This window comes from Mytilus edulis, chromosome 11 (genome assembly GCF_963676685.1).
Source record: "Mytilus edulis chromosome 11, xbMytEdul2.2, whole genome shotgun sequence".
NCBI classification, from domain to species: domain Eukaryota; kingdom Metazoa; phylum Mollusca; class Bivalvia; order Mytilida; family Mytilidae; genus Mytilus; species Mytilus edulis.
The window spans coordinates 15,639,055-15,655,259 of NC_092354.1; the positions used below are offsets into that span (position 1 = coordinate 15,639,055).

Here is a 16,205-nt window from a genome sequence, read left to right on the forward strand (position 1 = left end):
TTTCACATTTGAAATTACTCTATTTTTTAACTTCAGTTTAGAAAGTTTTATAATCTTGTTTATTTTCGACTTTGTTAAATTCATGCAATCACTGTACATTTGTGAATAAAATATAGTTTCATTTGATTTATTGTCTGTTGTTCAGCCATAATCTGATATCAGGTATCCCGATGGTCGAATAGGGGCGAAGTACTGGCCCCTACATGTCCCGGGAGGTGTCGTTACCGACCCCCTCCTTTACACTATGAACACCATTCACCAAATAAAATTATTTCTTTAATGGAGAGTTGTCCAATTAGCAATCCATGTACATCTTATCCTTATAATTACTGTTACCAACTTCAATATTAGTTAAAGAGTTTAAAGTAAATAGGTCAAAGCTGAAGCCTTAATCAAGTTGTTCCTGGACAGGTAAATAATACTGGGTCTGCATAAAATCCCACAACACTAAAATGACAAATAAGTAGGTCAACCACCACCATTGACTGTTTATAGAGTTTCTCAAAGAGTTCCTCAACCTGCAGATGGCATAGACTATGCATTTGGCTTGTACTGCTTAACGAAATAAAAGTTACTCCACCAAAATTCAAACCTGATCTGTTTTTAGTTGTTATAAGCATTGTGTACAAGTTTCATAACTATGATTGAGGCAAACTTAAGTTAAAGAACAGAAACCAACTTTTGGATGTACGGACAGACAAAAGTAAAACTTAATGACGCCTCCGCTACAGCATAAAAATTAACAACTAAGAAGTGTGGTGCTATCATTTTAATATCACCTATATAATTATAATAATATAAATCTATTGAGAGAAACATAACATTCTTACACAGGCATTTTCACTCACTGGTTATGCCTCATGGACAATGAGGATGATAATCATTTTTTAATCTGGTGTTCTTGACTATTAGTCATTAATAACTTTTCATGTTAGAAGATTTAAGCAAATTGGAAAGAGTAGAATAGTATATTTATTAAAATAAATTAAAATTGTGTCTCCCTCAAAGCCTCTATTTCACTTTGAATAAGTTAGAAAAATTTAACCACCCCAAGCCCCTTATGATAACAACAAAATTGTCAACTGTCCATAAAATATAACTCAGCAAAAACATTCATCATTCAACTGATTTGCATATATCCCACACTTTTCTCTTAATTTCAATTTATTCTATCATCCAATCAAAATCTTCCCAAAAAATCAGGTGACATACATACAAAAGATGTGAAATTTTAAAATGGTATATGGAATTGTACAATGCATGGTTTAAATGAGTTCTTGTACATCTTTATTCTATAGTTTGTTTTAAATGCAGTGATTTAAAAGCCAACAGTTTACCTAAAGAATCTGTTAAATTTGCAAAAATTATAATGAAATAGAACTTTGAAATTTCAAGGAAAATTCTGGACACTGCATTCGAACCCTACTCAGTATTGTTTGCAATTGTATACAATGTCATCTTAAATAAACCTTCTCCAATCAATTTATTTTTCAGAATCTATTGCATTCTGGGTAATAATTTCAAAAGTGTGACAACAAAATGTGTTAATTGGGTAACCAACAAATGGTGCAACGTTATTTTCATTTTGATGTGTGAACAATGAAATTACCCATAATGCAATAGAATCTGAAGCTGCATATTGGACAGGTCTGGAAAATTAGTAATATTAACATCAAAATTTCAGTTAAAGATGTACAAATACTCATTCAAAATGATATAAAATTGATAACGATGTTAAGGTTTTCCAAATATAGAACAGGCATTATTAAACACAGTAACTCGTGAAACATTAAAGGTCTCTTTTAAACATCCCTTGACCCTACTAAAGGTCAAATGATAAAAATCATTTTAACACAAATTGCTTGATATAAATTGGATACTGACATCTAACGAAAAGCATCAGGCATTCATTGAGAACATCAATTATGTAAGCTCAATCTTTTACACATCCTCTTAACGTTTTAACAAACTTTTCATTCAAAGACAAACCAAAGAAGTTTATTAATCAGCAAATTGAAAAAATAAAACAAAACCACTATAAAATGCTCCATTCTGCTTCTATAAATAGCCCAAAAACCATACACACTATTGGCAGAACTTGTTCATTCAAGGAAATTAAAACTAGCTTAACAGGCAAAAAAAAATCTGCCCTCAAGAGCTACACTTTTATTTCTCATATCGGCAAATATTTCCATTTCTTAACTTTTCCCATCACATTCAATTATTTCCTAGATAACAATACAACCAGAATTTACTTCAATACTCGTAATAATAAGCAAATAGGTGAAATTCAGATACAGCCATCCTACACATTATACACGTTTCGGTAAAGCCTGCACACATAAAAAATTAACAAATGTCGCAAAATAAAAAACCCATTATTATAACTCTTGTCACAGAACTAACCAAACAGGGTCAGTAATAAAATATTTAGTATATTGATTATTAAACAAAATACAATCGTTACAAACAAATTTAAATAAACAAATTACAACTATAGAACGAAAAAATTCTCAATCATAAAACGTGGCTTATTTTAGCCTGAAAATTAAAATAATACAAATTAAAACATTCATGTATAAACATATGTATTAGGATTTTTCAAGAAAAAAAATACTACACATTTAATGTTCAAAATGACATATTGTACTGATTTCTGGATAAATTGAAAATTGTGAAGATGGAGAATTTAAGAAATGTGACCTGTTTACATGATTTCAACGGTAACAAAAATTGAAAAAGATATTTGCACCAAACTGTCAATTTACCAGCTTGATTTCATAAATCAATTGTGCAAAACGATTTCTGTGTTATAAAACTTGAAATGTTCAGTCACAAAAACAATTTAAATATGATATTTTTCAAAAACTGATAAATTTCAAAAAAATTGCAAAACATGATTTTTTTTCAAAGTTAATCAAACATGGTGGACATTCAGAGAAATAACAGACATATATTGTGTGTTTATTTAATTAACAAGGGTAAATAAATAACAAAAAAAAAACATCCAGACTTCGTAATTCTGTAATGGTTGTCGATAAATATATATTCACTTTTTGCATTGTTGATTACACCCAGTTCAAACACACATTGCAAATAAGGTCTACATTTTCAAATTTTAAACATTATTAGAAAAAAAACGCAAATATATTTAAAAGCACTGAATAAATCGTCTATTTAATACAATAGTAAATACTTAGCAAGACATCGTATATAATTTTATCACACATAATCGACGAAAAATATAAAATTTGCAAGGTTCGTTTGAACTGACTGTAATTTACTCCTGACATGATGAAAACACGTATAATTTTATCACAAAGTCTTTAAATCTTCTGAATTTTGGAAGCGACAACGACAGGGTTTTGTTTCCTTATATGTTCCTGTGCCATCTCTTTATAGTTAAAGTTACAATCGTGCTTATCTGAATATCTGTGGGTACTGCAATATAGTCCACCACATCTACAGGGAAAACCTGAGAAGAATAAAAGAACATATATTATAGCGTTTCTGATGTTACACTTTTGTTTTAGGTTAGGGTGAAGGTTGGAGACTATCATAACATTTAAACCTACTGCAGTTGTTTCAACCTGTCCTAAGTCAGGAATTAATGTTCATGACAGACAAAAAAGAAAATATAAATTTACCTTTGTGCATTGTATCTTCACTTGGTTTAGTTATTGATTTAGATATTTTGTGATGTTACACTATTGTTTTAGGTTAGAGCCAAGGTTGGTACTTATAAACACTTTTAACCCGCCGCATTTGTTTGCACATGTTCTAAGTCAGGAACCTGATGTTCAGTGGTTGTCTTTTGTTGATGTGGCTCATATTTGTTTCTGTTTGGGGTTTTTTTCAGATTAAAATATTAGTTTTCCTGTTTTAACTGGGTTTTTTGGTGCCCTGTATGACTTGCTGTTTTATGTGAGCCAAGGCTTAGTTTTGAAGACTGTACATTGTACTTTGATGTTTCAGATATCCATAAAACCTTTAGCCTATGTTATCCTGACTTTGTTTTTAAATTGCTGTTGTTAAAAAAGCTAAAGGGTTTCCAGATATCTGAAACAGCAACATTTTTTTTAACATGTGTAAAATGAGTGTTGTTGGATAGAAATCTACCTCATGCAAGTCAATATATTCTCAACAAGCACAATTTATCATTTACCTGTAAGTCCAACCTTCTTTTTACAAGTATGACATCTATTTTTCTTTGGTGTTTTCTTATCATCTGATGGTAAAGAGCTTTCTGCTGGGTCATCTCCACCTAAAAAAGTTCAAATAATCGATAATAAGGTAATTTATGTTTGAGCTTTGAGCTTAATAATAATATGTACATGTATGTACGACACAGTTTTCTGTTGTGCATTTAGATTATAAAATGTTGTATCATTTCAGCACATATATACATATATCACCATTGAATACCAAAAGTTTTAAAATTATCTAAATTTGATTTCATTTTCTAGTCATTTTTTGTCATGGATGCTGAAATCCTAAATTACTAGCGATAAAATTTCATCTACTCACTGTTTCAAACAGTGATTGTCTGTCCATGGTCAAAATTTGATAGTCCTTGGACTGGCCTTCAAACATCCTTCAGTGAGGACCCTGAAATATGTTTGTACTGTATTGTTTTGTTACCTGTTGCCCCTTCCTCTTCTTTATCTTCCTCCTTGGTTTGACTCGTACTTGGCAGGGAAACAGTTGGTGTGGCTGTTTCTACACTGGGAGAAGACATTGATGTCATTAAAACACTATCTTTCAGTGTTTCCTGTGATCCTATTAAAAAACATAAAACTATTCTATAGACATTTTCACACAGTCTTTTATCTGATAGAATTTTGCTATAAATTTTGAGATAATTCATTTGTTCTGATGTTTCTTGGGACATGCTAAAAGATTGTTGAATTCCCCATACCCGAACAGGTCTGTTAAGACCCTCTGTGACCAATTATTTATCTCACAAGACTATCTTTTAAATTTATTATTATCTTTATAAATGCTTTAATTGTCTGATATCATCATGATTATATCTTCAAACAGGTCTCATATTTCATTCTTGAAGTTAAAAATAGCTGAATATATTATGTCAGCTATATATGACCCAGTAATGCCCTCAGACCTAGAGAAATTGCTTGTTTCATTTTCGCATGACCCAGTTATGAGCAGTATGGCTGAGAAATTGCAGTTCCATTTTTTATGCCCCACCTACGATAGTAAAGGGGCATTATGTTTTCTGGTCTGTGCGTCCGTTCGTCCGTCTGTCCCGCTTCAGGTTAAAGTTTTTGGTCAAGGTAGTTTTAGATGAAGTTGAAGTCCAATCGACTTCAAACTTAGTATACATGTTCCCTATGATATGATCTTTCTAATTTTAATGCCAAATTAGAGGGTTTACCCCAATTTCACGGTCCACTGAACATAGAAAATGATAGTGCGAGTGGGGCATTCGTGTACTGGGGACACATTCTTGTTTTTAATATTTTTTACTTTCGTGAGTGTGGAATCAGGACAAAGGGTCAAATTCATGTTATTCATACCTACATGTACAATCACGAAAGTTGACAGCTTTCCATGTCCAATAATTAATGAGTTCAGAGCTAGGGAAATAGCTCGTTTCATTCCAAAGCCAAATTAGAGAAGAGAGAGGAGTGCAAGGTGTATTACCTATAGAAGTTTGTTACAGTTGTCTTTGTCTCACCTGACATTGACGGAGGACTTTTTCCCAGTGTCCCAGTTAGGAGTAAAATGGGGGAGAAATTACTGATTCCATCTTTTGAATATTTTTTAACAATCGTGAGCGTGGAATCAGGACAAGGGGTCAAATCATGTAATTCAAGCCTACATTCACGAAAGTTGGCAGGTTTGCATGTCACAGTAAATAATGAGCTCAGAGCTAGAGAAATCGCTTGTTTCATTCCAAAGCCAAATTAGCGAAGAGAGAGGAGTGCAATGTGTATTACCTATAGAAGTTTGTGACAGCAATGTTACAGTTGTCTTTGTCTCACCTGACATCAACGGAGGACTTTTTCCCAGTGTCCCACTTATGAGAAAAATTGGGGAGAAATAACTGATTCCATCTTTTGAATATTTGTTAACAATCGTGAGCGTGGAATCAGGACAAGGGGTCAAATCATATAATTCATGCCTAAATCATGAAAGTCGGCAGGTATACATGTCCAAGTAATGAGCTTGAAGAGCTACAGAAATTGCTCATTTCATTCCTAAGCCAAATTAGCGAATAGAAAGAGGAGTGCAAGGTGTATTACCTATAGAAGTTTGTGACAGCGATAAGTCACACTGGTTACAGTGTCAATTATCTCTGTCTCACCGGACATCGACAGAGGACTTTTACCCATGTCCCTGTTATGAGCAAAAAGGTTGGAAATTTGATGTTGGTTTTTTTTTATTTTTTTTTACAATCGTGAGGGTATGAGGACAAAGGGTCAAATTATAATTCATGTCTAAATCATGAAAGCTGGCAAGTATACATGGCCAAGTAATGAGCTCAGATCTAGAAAAATTGCTTGTTTCATTAATTCCAGAGCAAAGAGAGGAGTGCAAGGTGTATTACCTATAGAAGTTTGTGACAGCGATGAAGTCACACTGGTTACAGTTGTCTCTGTCTCACCTGACATCGACGGGGGACTCATACGTCCACTCACTGGTGATGAATTTTGTTTCCGATTTAGGACATCTTTATAACACTTTGAACACATTCCGTCAAATGCATCGTTACCATAAAAACCACAGCCAGCTTTGCACAATACGACTGATGGAAGATTTTGATTACCATTTTGTTCCATAGACGACATGACTCAACAAGATCCTCCTGCAAAATAAAAAATGGCGTTAACATTACCAATCATTGAATAAAGAATGTGGTGCAAAACAGCAATCAATCATAGAAATCATAGAATATCAACAACCGATACTGTACATTTGTACATGCTGTATGGATAACCTTGCTATCGCTATTATCCAGGGCTTCCAAAAAATATTTGAGCCAGCCGGACATTTTATATCTGATCCCAATTTTAATCCCTTAAGACTTAGTCACAAAAGGCAATTATGGTCAATAGATGGCCATTCCAATGACTGACAAAATGATTGACATTAGATAAACTTTACTTTGATATGAATTTGATGTTTGGGTGTTAACTGTTAAATTGGCAGTGCATCATTCAAAGTGTGCACATCAGCATGCTCATATCTGCCTTAGACTCTTTATTTGTGCAAAATGACATTGTCAATATTTTACTTTCGTTTTTAAACTCACATTTTCTTAAAACCAGATATTGACTTGACAATGGTAAAACATGGACCATAAACGGATATGTAAAATCTGTGTACGTTTACAAAGCACGACTGAGTGAAGAAGCTCTTTCCACGTTATATCTTCAACAAAATACTTGAAATGAACGTTAGATACGGGTATCAATGATAATTTTAGCATTTTTGAAGAAATGTAGGATGCATAATTAAATTTCCCACCTGTGCAAATGCGCGCACATGTTCTAGTTCATACGAATCCATGATAGTAGTTCTGACGATTTCTCATTAAAACCTTTTTAAATTTTTCAACAAATCATGTTGATAAACTAATTTCTTAGAATCTTAATCTATTGGACTAAATCAATAGACCGATCAATTTATACGATGTCCGGTACTGAAAGTAGTTTACCTGCCACTTGAACAGGAAGATTTTAGCTGTCCAACAACTAATTAGGCTTGATTAAAATTAGAAAGTATTGAAGTAGGGGTTGTTTTGATAGTTATTAATCATCTTGTCACTTTTATGACCGAAAATGTGTGGATGTTATTTATATACAAAGGCAAAAGGTTGGGTCAAAAAGATAGTGAATTATATTAAAATGACTGAAAAAGCCTTAAATACTAAAAAGTAGTTGACTGTTTCATGCTTTGCCCAGTCAGACTTTTACCGGATATTATATGGGGACAAAGTCCCCTTTTACAGAAGAAAATTCAATAAAAAAAAAAAAAAATCGGGAAAATTTCCAGAATTTTTCATTGTACTAATGAACTCAAAATCCTTCAAATTTTTTTTGTCGTGTTTTTTAATTTCCGGATCTGTGCAGAACACATAACTCTACTTCCTTCTTCCGGTCTTGTTGTCGTGAGACTTTGATTAGTCTAGTAAAATATAGGAACTCAAGGAACACAATACCAATATTTCATTTTTAATCATTCTTTGTCTTTGGTATGAATAAACGTTAGGCCTACCTGATGCATTGCGTTTCTTTGTTTACATTGAACATGACGTCATAACTTAAATAACGTCACAAGTAAAATCCCTAACAACAGAACCAAAATCAGAAACGTTACGGTATTTCTGTATCTTTTTTTTAACAAATACTTAAAATACAAAAAAAATAATTTAAACAAACTTCGTCCCCATTCACAGGTAATGCCTGCCTCATATTACAAATGACCATAATATATGACCATTTTGGAAGCCCTGCTATTATCAGTCAATCCACATTAAATACTGGTACAGGACAGATAATTCATCAGAAGAGGTAACCAGTGTTTTTACTTGTCTGTGCTACTTATAAATAAATAAAGCCTGAATTTGGAAACTTTTATCTGTTTTCATATATATCAGTCTTCACCTTGAACTGCTAAATCTACAGGCCCGCAGCTCAATTTAGAAAATTTTTAGTTAGATTCTGTGTGCCCGTAGGTCTGATTTTTACAGGCCCGAGAGCAATTTTACCAGCCTAGGCTGCCTGGGCTGCCACTCGTCGTGAAGGCTGATATATACTGCAAAATGTTATCCCATTCATTTGCAAAATAATATTTTTTGCAAAGATTGTTGTGGTGTAATTATCAGTCTGTTCACCTATCATTATTATGACGATCGTAATTCATAAATCTATTTTGTTCATGCAAAAATAAACACAAAGGGAACAGCTTAAAATGGACAGGAATAATCTAGTTGTAGAATGGGAATAAAATTGAGAAAGGAAATGGTGAATATGTCAAAGCGACAACCACCATACCATAGAGCAAACAACAGCCGAAGGCAACCAATGGGAAGTATTTTTTCATGTGAACTTTACACATACATGTACTCAATTACTTATGTGAGCCAAAATTTGTTCCTGTGAAAAAAGTTCCAGTGGAACTATTATCACAGGAAATATGTTCTGGGAGAACTTTTTTCATAGATAATTTCAATATAATTTGTTCCATCTCTATGAAATAAGTTCCACACTTTACCTGGTGAAATAAGTACCAGGTTGGTGAAATTTGTTCCTTGCCTAGTGAAATAGGTTCCAGATTTATGAGATTTGTTCCTCACCTGGTGAAATAAGTTCTGGGTTTGTGAAATTTGTTCCTCACCTGGTAAAATAAGTTCCTAGTCTGTGAAATATGTTCCACTGGTTAAACAGGTTATGTTATATACTGAACATTTGTCATCAATGAGTTTAAAGTTATCATTCAAGTGCATTATAAAAATAAGTATATTATATTGATAATATAATACTGAAATGAAAAATGTAAATCATCCAATAAGAATCTTGTGGACTATAGCAAATGTTTTATTTATAAACGTAAAAAATATCAAAATGACAGTCCCACTTTGAGCCAGAAAAGAGTAGGATAAGAAAAATCTTTCAGAAAAAATTAAAGTCAAAGATGAACATGAACATATGAACTAATTTGAAAAGGACAAAATAACTGATTAATGATTCCAAAAGACATGAAGAAACAAAAGACACACTCTTTTGAAACTGTTCCATGACAAGTACATGTATGACTAGAAACAGGGCCATGACAGTTAACAGGAACCAAGGAGGAATACCACATAAAACATAGATACAAATTATGATAAATTACCATCGCTTTATCCTGTAGAACTTTACAGTCATGTCTACAATAATTGCACATGTATCCCATGCCAGCACACTCAGTACAGCATTTAGAATGTTTAGCTTGCTTTATAATTTAAGTGTAACAAGAAAATGTTTCGCTGTGCAATATGTTGCAAAGGTACTTATTTCAGTGAAAATAAGTTTGAGAAGAACTTATTCATTGATTTCTTTGAAATATGTACATATTGGTCTTAAACTAATATCACAGGAACTTATTTAAAACTTTTAATATTAACTGGAACAAAATTCATAGAGCTATGATATTTGTTCCGGAACTTATTTCATATTTGGTCAAAAAATTAGTTCCGGAACAAATTTTACAGTGCTGGAACATATTTTCTGTGATATAAGTTCCGGCGGAACATATTTCCTATGAAATTAGTTCCAGCGGAACAAATGTCACGCCGGAACATATTTTTTGTTACACTTACACCATCATTGTCTACACTCTTGTTGATACCCCCCCCCCCCATTTTTTTTTATATAAACTAGTTGGGAATAGACTAAAATATGATTAGTTAATAGCTACAGTTAAGTCACTCAAGTGTTAATAGAGTATGTATTCAACCAATAGATGCAGATATAACATAAATACATGTATTTACAACAACATCTTTGTTCCTGTTGATCAGCTGTTTTTGTCTTGTTAAAATTTTAAAGATTACATCACCTGTTTACAGTTTAATTTATAACAAATATGGAGTAAACAAGATTGATATAGAGTAACCATTTATTTTTAGAACATTAACATTATTCAATAATTTGATTGATGGAAATTTTCACTCCTGGAATGAATGATCAGATTATGCGATGCTTCATGATAAAGCAATATTGAACGTTTGACGACCATTTCCGGGACAATTATGTCCTTTCCTTATACGAAAACGTTCAGTTTACCTCCTGTAAATCCTCAAAATTGATAATTGTGTTCCTTCTTCTGCTTATTTTGTCTGCTGCTTCAGGGAATCTCTTCATCGACCCACCCTTTTCATTGTTTGTTTGGTATTTCTGATATCAAAATGGCGACCTTGTTATTACATTGTGGCCTTTTTTCATTGATTGCGGTTAATAATGGTGAAAAACATTATGTTTGTTATACTCAATTCAGAGATTAATATATCAATACTACACACATTAATTTTCAAACCTGGAGGTATCTGTTTTACTTGAATTTTTTAAGATGTTCTCTCTGTTACGTGTAGACTTTTATCCTCAATGTGTCACCCTCTTATTATTGTTATCACGTGACGGGAATTGAATTACTCTATTGGCCGATTCCTCTTCCAAAAGGAGGCATAAAGGAATGACGTACGGGATACACCCTGGAAATGTGTCATCTATTTTTAGTCACAATTCTATAAATAAACACAAACGAAGTTCCGACTCACTATTTCGACTATTCTGGAATTAATTTTTAAACGAAAGAGGAAAAGGTAATAAACAAAGAAACCCAAAATAACAGGATGTGTATATCTGTTCAAAAATACTTCGAGAATGTAATGTTAACCTATTTGTTAGGTTTGAAAGTGTTGTTCCAAATTGTTGGGTTTATTCATTTCTTTAAGACTTTATATTTCATTTAATATTCTAGCTTGTTATAAAACTATTCTTGAATAGAAAAAAAAAATCGAATAAAAACAAGAATATATCCATAGGACAGTATGACTCGCCTAAAATATCACATTTTAGTATTTCCGTGATTTGAAACGCAAACTAGATAAGTTATGTTTCAAATGCCTATTAAATTTGGCATATATATATATATATACATGTATATATTAAAAAAAAAAAAAAAAAAAAAAAAACCACCAACAACAACAAAACCAAAAAACAACAAGTCAAAATGAATGTGTATATAGTTTTAAAGTTGACGTGATTGTAATTTAATATAGGCTACCCTAACAAACAACATATTACCCTATATAGATATTATAGGACGGAACGACTGACGGGACGGCATCACAGACTAGAAAACATTAGGCAGCATGCAACCATATTTGATTTTATTTTCAGGGGGGGGGGGGGGGACTATAGATTTTTTTCCCCGGACAAACTATTTATTTTTTTGGCGACGAGTCGAAAACAATTTTTTTCTTTCAATTTTAGCATTACATATATAGTGGCAGCTGAGGGTGAACAAGGATTTGTATAGTCTCACTTTACAAATCCTTGGGGCGAAACAAACATTTTTCTCTTATAACTGGAAACAAACTTTTTTTCCAAAAAAATCCATTGCCCCCACCCCCTTTCCAAAAATCAAATGGTGGTTGCCTTAATTATGGCTTACTACCACCGTAGACGGGACATCAATACAAACCTTGTCACAGATGCAATAGTGGCCACTTCGCTTTAATACTGATCTTCAGAAGATCCACAGTAACAGCTGTTCTAATTTCATTTTTGAGCGTGACATGAAGTCTTAATATGTGAACAGGCTCTGAAAAATAGCGTCAAATTTAACCCCCAAATTTAGAGGGTACTGCGATTTCCCGAGAAATACAAGATTACGTCCGGCCAACTTTTTTTGCAGAAATCATTTTTTTGGAAGAACAAGCACCAAAATCGTAAATTACTTTTTTATTTGCAAGTGTTACTAAAATAATAACAAGCCATGCATTGCCTTCATATTTCTTTGATGAACAAAATTTGGGAAAACTTAGTATTTTGTATTAACAAGGAATTTGCATACGTAACAAATCATACTAATCGAATTTTTGAAATGAAATTGCACTTTTATTGAATAAAAACGAGTAATATCTTTAATTAATATTCTTTAATATTGTTAAATGTAGTATAACACTATAAAAAGTAGCATAACACCATAAAAAGTCTTTTTCTCGGGATATATCATTTTTTTGGGGGATATAATGTTTTTCTTGTATTTCTCGGGAAATCGTGGTACCGAAATTTAGACAACACGTAGATATTGTGAATGTGTTTTTTATGTTAAGATGAACATATTTAGATGATAAGTAAAAAATCGCGGACTTTCCATTTGGTGATGTAAAATTTTCTAAAATGAATGAAATATTCGGTGTTGTCAACGAAGAAGGCGGAAAGTTTACACCAAGTTCTGGCTTTACAATTGTAGAAGCACGGCAAACTTTCCAAAGGACAAGTACCGGCCTTGAATTCAACCAGACACGCACCAGATGGATTTGTAATAACTGATGGATAAATAGTATTTCATGTTTGATTTGAACAGTCCAGAAAAATTAGAGAATGATGAGAAATGTTAATTTTCTTACGGTTGAATATCAATATGTGTCATTTTCTTTAGATGTTATATGCTGCTGTTTAACTCATGATTAAACTATAGGGAAACGGTTATTTGGCTTCCTTATCATGTTTTTGATCCAAGCGTCAGTAAAGAGTCATTTGTAGACGAAACGTACGTCTTGCGAAAATACAAAATTTCTCAATGTTGGTATATATATATGATGAGTTTATTTATAGTATTTCATGTTGCTACTCGACTCAGCCTGACATAATGAATAAACGCATGTCTATTGCTCACTTTTACATTTAGATGTCGTTCGGTTGTTTGTGTCGATGTGCTGCTGTCTCATTGACATATCACAAACATGTTTAACCCCGCCGCAATTTTGCGCCTGTTCCAAGTCAGGAGCCTCTGGCCTTTGTTCGTCTTGTATGATTTTTAATTTTAGTTTCTTGTGTATAATTCGGAGTTTAGTATGACGTCCATTATCACTGCACTAGTATACATATTTTTAGGGGCCAGCTGAAGGACACCTACGGGTGCGGGAATTCTCGCTACATTGAAGACCCATTGGTGGCCTTCGGCTGTTGTCTGCTCTATGGTCGGGTTGTTGTCGCTTTGACACATTCCCCATTTTCTTTCTCAATTTTATTTGGTCTGTTTATTTAAGTTTCATAGCAGGCCGTTTGACTGTTGCAGTGTTTTTGAAGAATAACATTTATCGGTAGTTTATACATTACATCTTATTCAGTCTTATATGTTTGAGATGATGAAAATGAGTGATCGTTTATAATAAAGGAATGTGGATGGCTTCAAAATTTTAAATGATACAACTTAATTGAAAACAATATCTGTATGCTGTAAGAATTAATCGGTGACATCCCATTAGTCCGAAAACCAATATTCCGACAGCCCATTACTCCGACAGCCCACTATTCCGACAACCCATTACTTCGACAGTCCATTATTCCGACATCTCATTATTCCGACAATCGCGTCATTTTTCTTATGTGTATGGGTAAATTTACTCTAAAAAGACCAACTCCGTTCCCTATAATATTTCAGTGGTTGTCCGTTTTGATTCCAATTATTCTTTCCATGCAGTATATTTGTCTCAGTATATTGGAGTTGATACAAATGCTTATTGCATCTGCTCAGTCCTTACCCTCGTCCCTCGATCTTTCATTTTATGTGTCTGGGTATTTTATTTGTCTTTATATTTCGTCGTTTCTAGTTCGCGGGCTTTTTTTTTTGTCTTTGTCTGCCTTCTTTCACTTTCTTCGGTTTTCCCCTTTCGCGTATCAGGGGAGTGAGGTTTCACCACAATTAACTACATAAATAAATATATCGGAGTTGGATAAAACTATATATACCCACACTCTTTGGTCGCAACACTTTCTACCCCTCACTCATCTGAGTTTTATTTAAATTAATTTTGTCGCAGAAATAAGGGACAAATGTAGCGTCAATCAAAATGAGAAAAACAAAGAGACAAATACATACCCAGATCCTTAAAAATAAGATGACAAATAGGACGAAATATGTGCTCAAAAAGTTGAGCACTTTCAATTACTGGTATGAATACGGTATCATGTTCGGGAATGTGAATCCACGAAACACGGAGACAATACACAGCACTTCCAATAGCGATCGATCAGTCATAATCTGAGAGATGACACTCAATTTATTTGTAGGGATACCGATTTTATATCCCGAGCTGTTTTTTAATAACTAGAAAAATATGCCTCTTTCATAACGGTTGATGGAGATGCAGGACTGATGATTTACAACATAACTTATTACGAAAAACAAATATGACGGACATGAACAGATGACAAACCACAAACCTACTGACAACAGATGACAAACTACCAACCTGCTGACAACAGATGACAAACTACCAACCCACTGACAACAGATGACAAACTACCAACCTACTGACAACAGATGACAAACAACCAACCTGCCGACAACAGATGCCAAACTACCAACCTGCTGACAACAGATGCCAAACTACCAACCAATGACAACAGATGACAAACTATCAACCTACTGACAACAGATGACAAACTATCAACCTACTGACAACAGATGACAAGCTACCAACCTACTGACAACATATGACAAACTACAAACCTGTTGACAACAGATGACAAACTACCAACCAACTGACAACAGATGCCAAACTACCAACCTGCTGACAACAGATGCCAAACTACCAACCAATGACAACAGATGACAAACTATCAACCTGCTGACAACAGATGCCAAACTACCAACCTACTGACAACAGATGACAAACTATCAACCTACTGACAACAGATGACAAACTAACAACCTACTGACAACAGATGACAAACTATCAACCTACTGACAACAGATGACAAACTACCAACCTGCTGACAACAGATGCCAAACTACCAACCAATGACAACAGATGACAAACTATCAACCTACTGACAACAGATGACAAACTACCAACCTGCTGACAACAGATGACAAACTACCAACCTACTGACAACAGATGACAAACTATCAACCTACTGACAACAGATGACAAACTACCAACCTACTGACAACAGATGACAAACTATCATCCTACTGACAACAGATGACAAACTACCAACCTATTGACAACGGATGACAAACTACCAACCTACTGACAACAGATGACAAACTACCAACCTGCTGATAACAGATGACAAACTACCAACCTGCTGACAACGAATGACAAACTACCAACCTGTTGACAACAGATGACAAACTACCAATCTACTGACAACAGATGACAAACTATCAACCTACTGACAACAGATGACAAACTACCAACCTACTGACAACAGATGACAAACTATCAACCTACTGACAACAGATGACAAACTACCAACCTGCTGACAACAGATGCCAAACTACCAACCAATGACAACAGATGACAAACTATCAACCTACTGACAACAGATGACAAACTACCAACCTGCTGACAACAGATGACAAACTACCAACCTACTGACAACAGATGACAAACTATCAACTTACTGACAACAGATGACAAACTACCAACCTACTGACAACAGATGACAAACTATCAT

At 33.7% G+C, this 16,205-nt stretch overlaps 1 protein-coding gene across 4 annotated transcripts; it reads right to left on the minus strand.

Annotated features, from left to right (window-relative positions):
* Positions 1-754: 754 nt before the first annotated feature.
* On the minus strand, positions 755-11,186 carry LOC139495202 (AN1-type zinc finger protein 6-like). Of its 4 annotated transcripts, none has more exons than XM_071283409.1 (5): positions 11,044-11,186; positions 6,572-6,829; positions 4,642-4,779; positions 4,166-4,264; positions 755-3,475 (listed from the first exon to the last, which is right to left on the minus strand). In XM_071283409.1, exons 2-5 carry the CDS (start codon positions 6,810-6,812, stop codon positions 3,327-3,329), a joined length of 627 nt encoding a protein of 208 aa, XP_071139510.1. In that variant the 5' UTR covers positions 6,813-6,829; positions 11,044-11,186; the 3' UTR covers positions 755-3,326. The 4 variants fall into 4 exon arrangements, with proteins under 4 accessions (XP_071139510.1, XP_071139512.1, XP_071139511.1 ...); XM_071283411.1 differs by having other exon boundaries at positions 6,629-6,829; positions 11,044-11,171; XM_071283410.1 differs by having other exon boundaries at positions 11,030-11,152.
* Between the last annotated feature and the right edge of the window lie 5,019 nt (positions 11,187-16,205).

Bases quoted from the DNA above. Each gene is read 5' to 3' on its own strand.
- LOC139495202 (XM_071283409.1), bottom strand. From the start codon at position 6,812: ATGTCGTCTATGGAACAAAATGGTAATCAAAATCTTCCATCAGTCGTA. The intron at 4,780-6,571 runs GTAATACACCTT...GTTTTTTAATAG, and splicing joins GCTGTCACAAACTTCTATAG to GATCACAGGAAACACTGAAA. The intron at 4,265-4,641 runs GTAACAAAACAA...GAACTTTTTTAG, and splicing joins AGAAGAGGAAGGGGCAACAG to GTGGAGATGACCCAGCAGAA.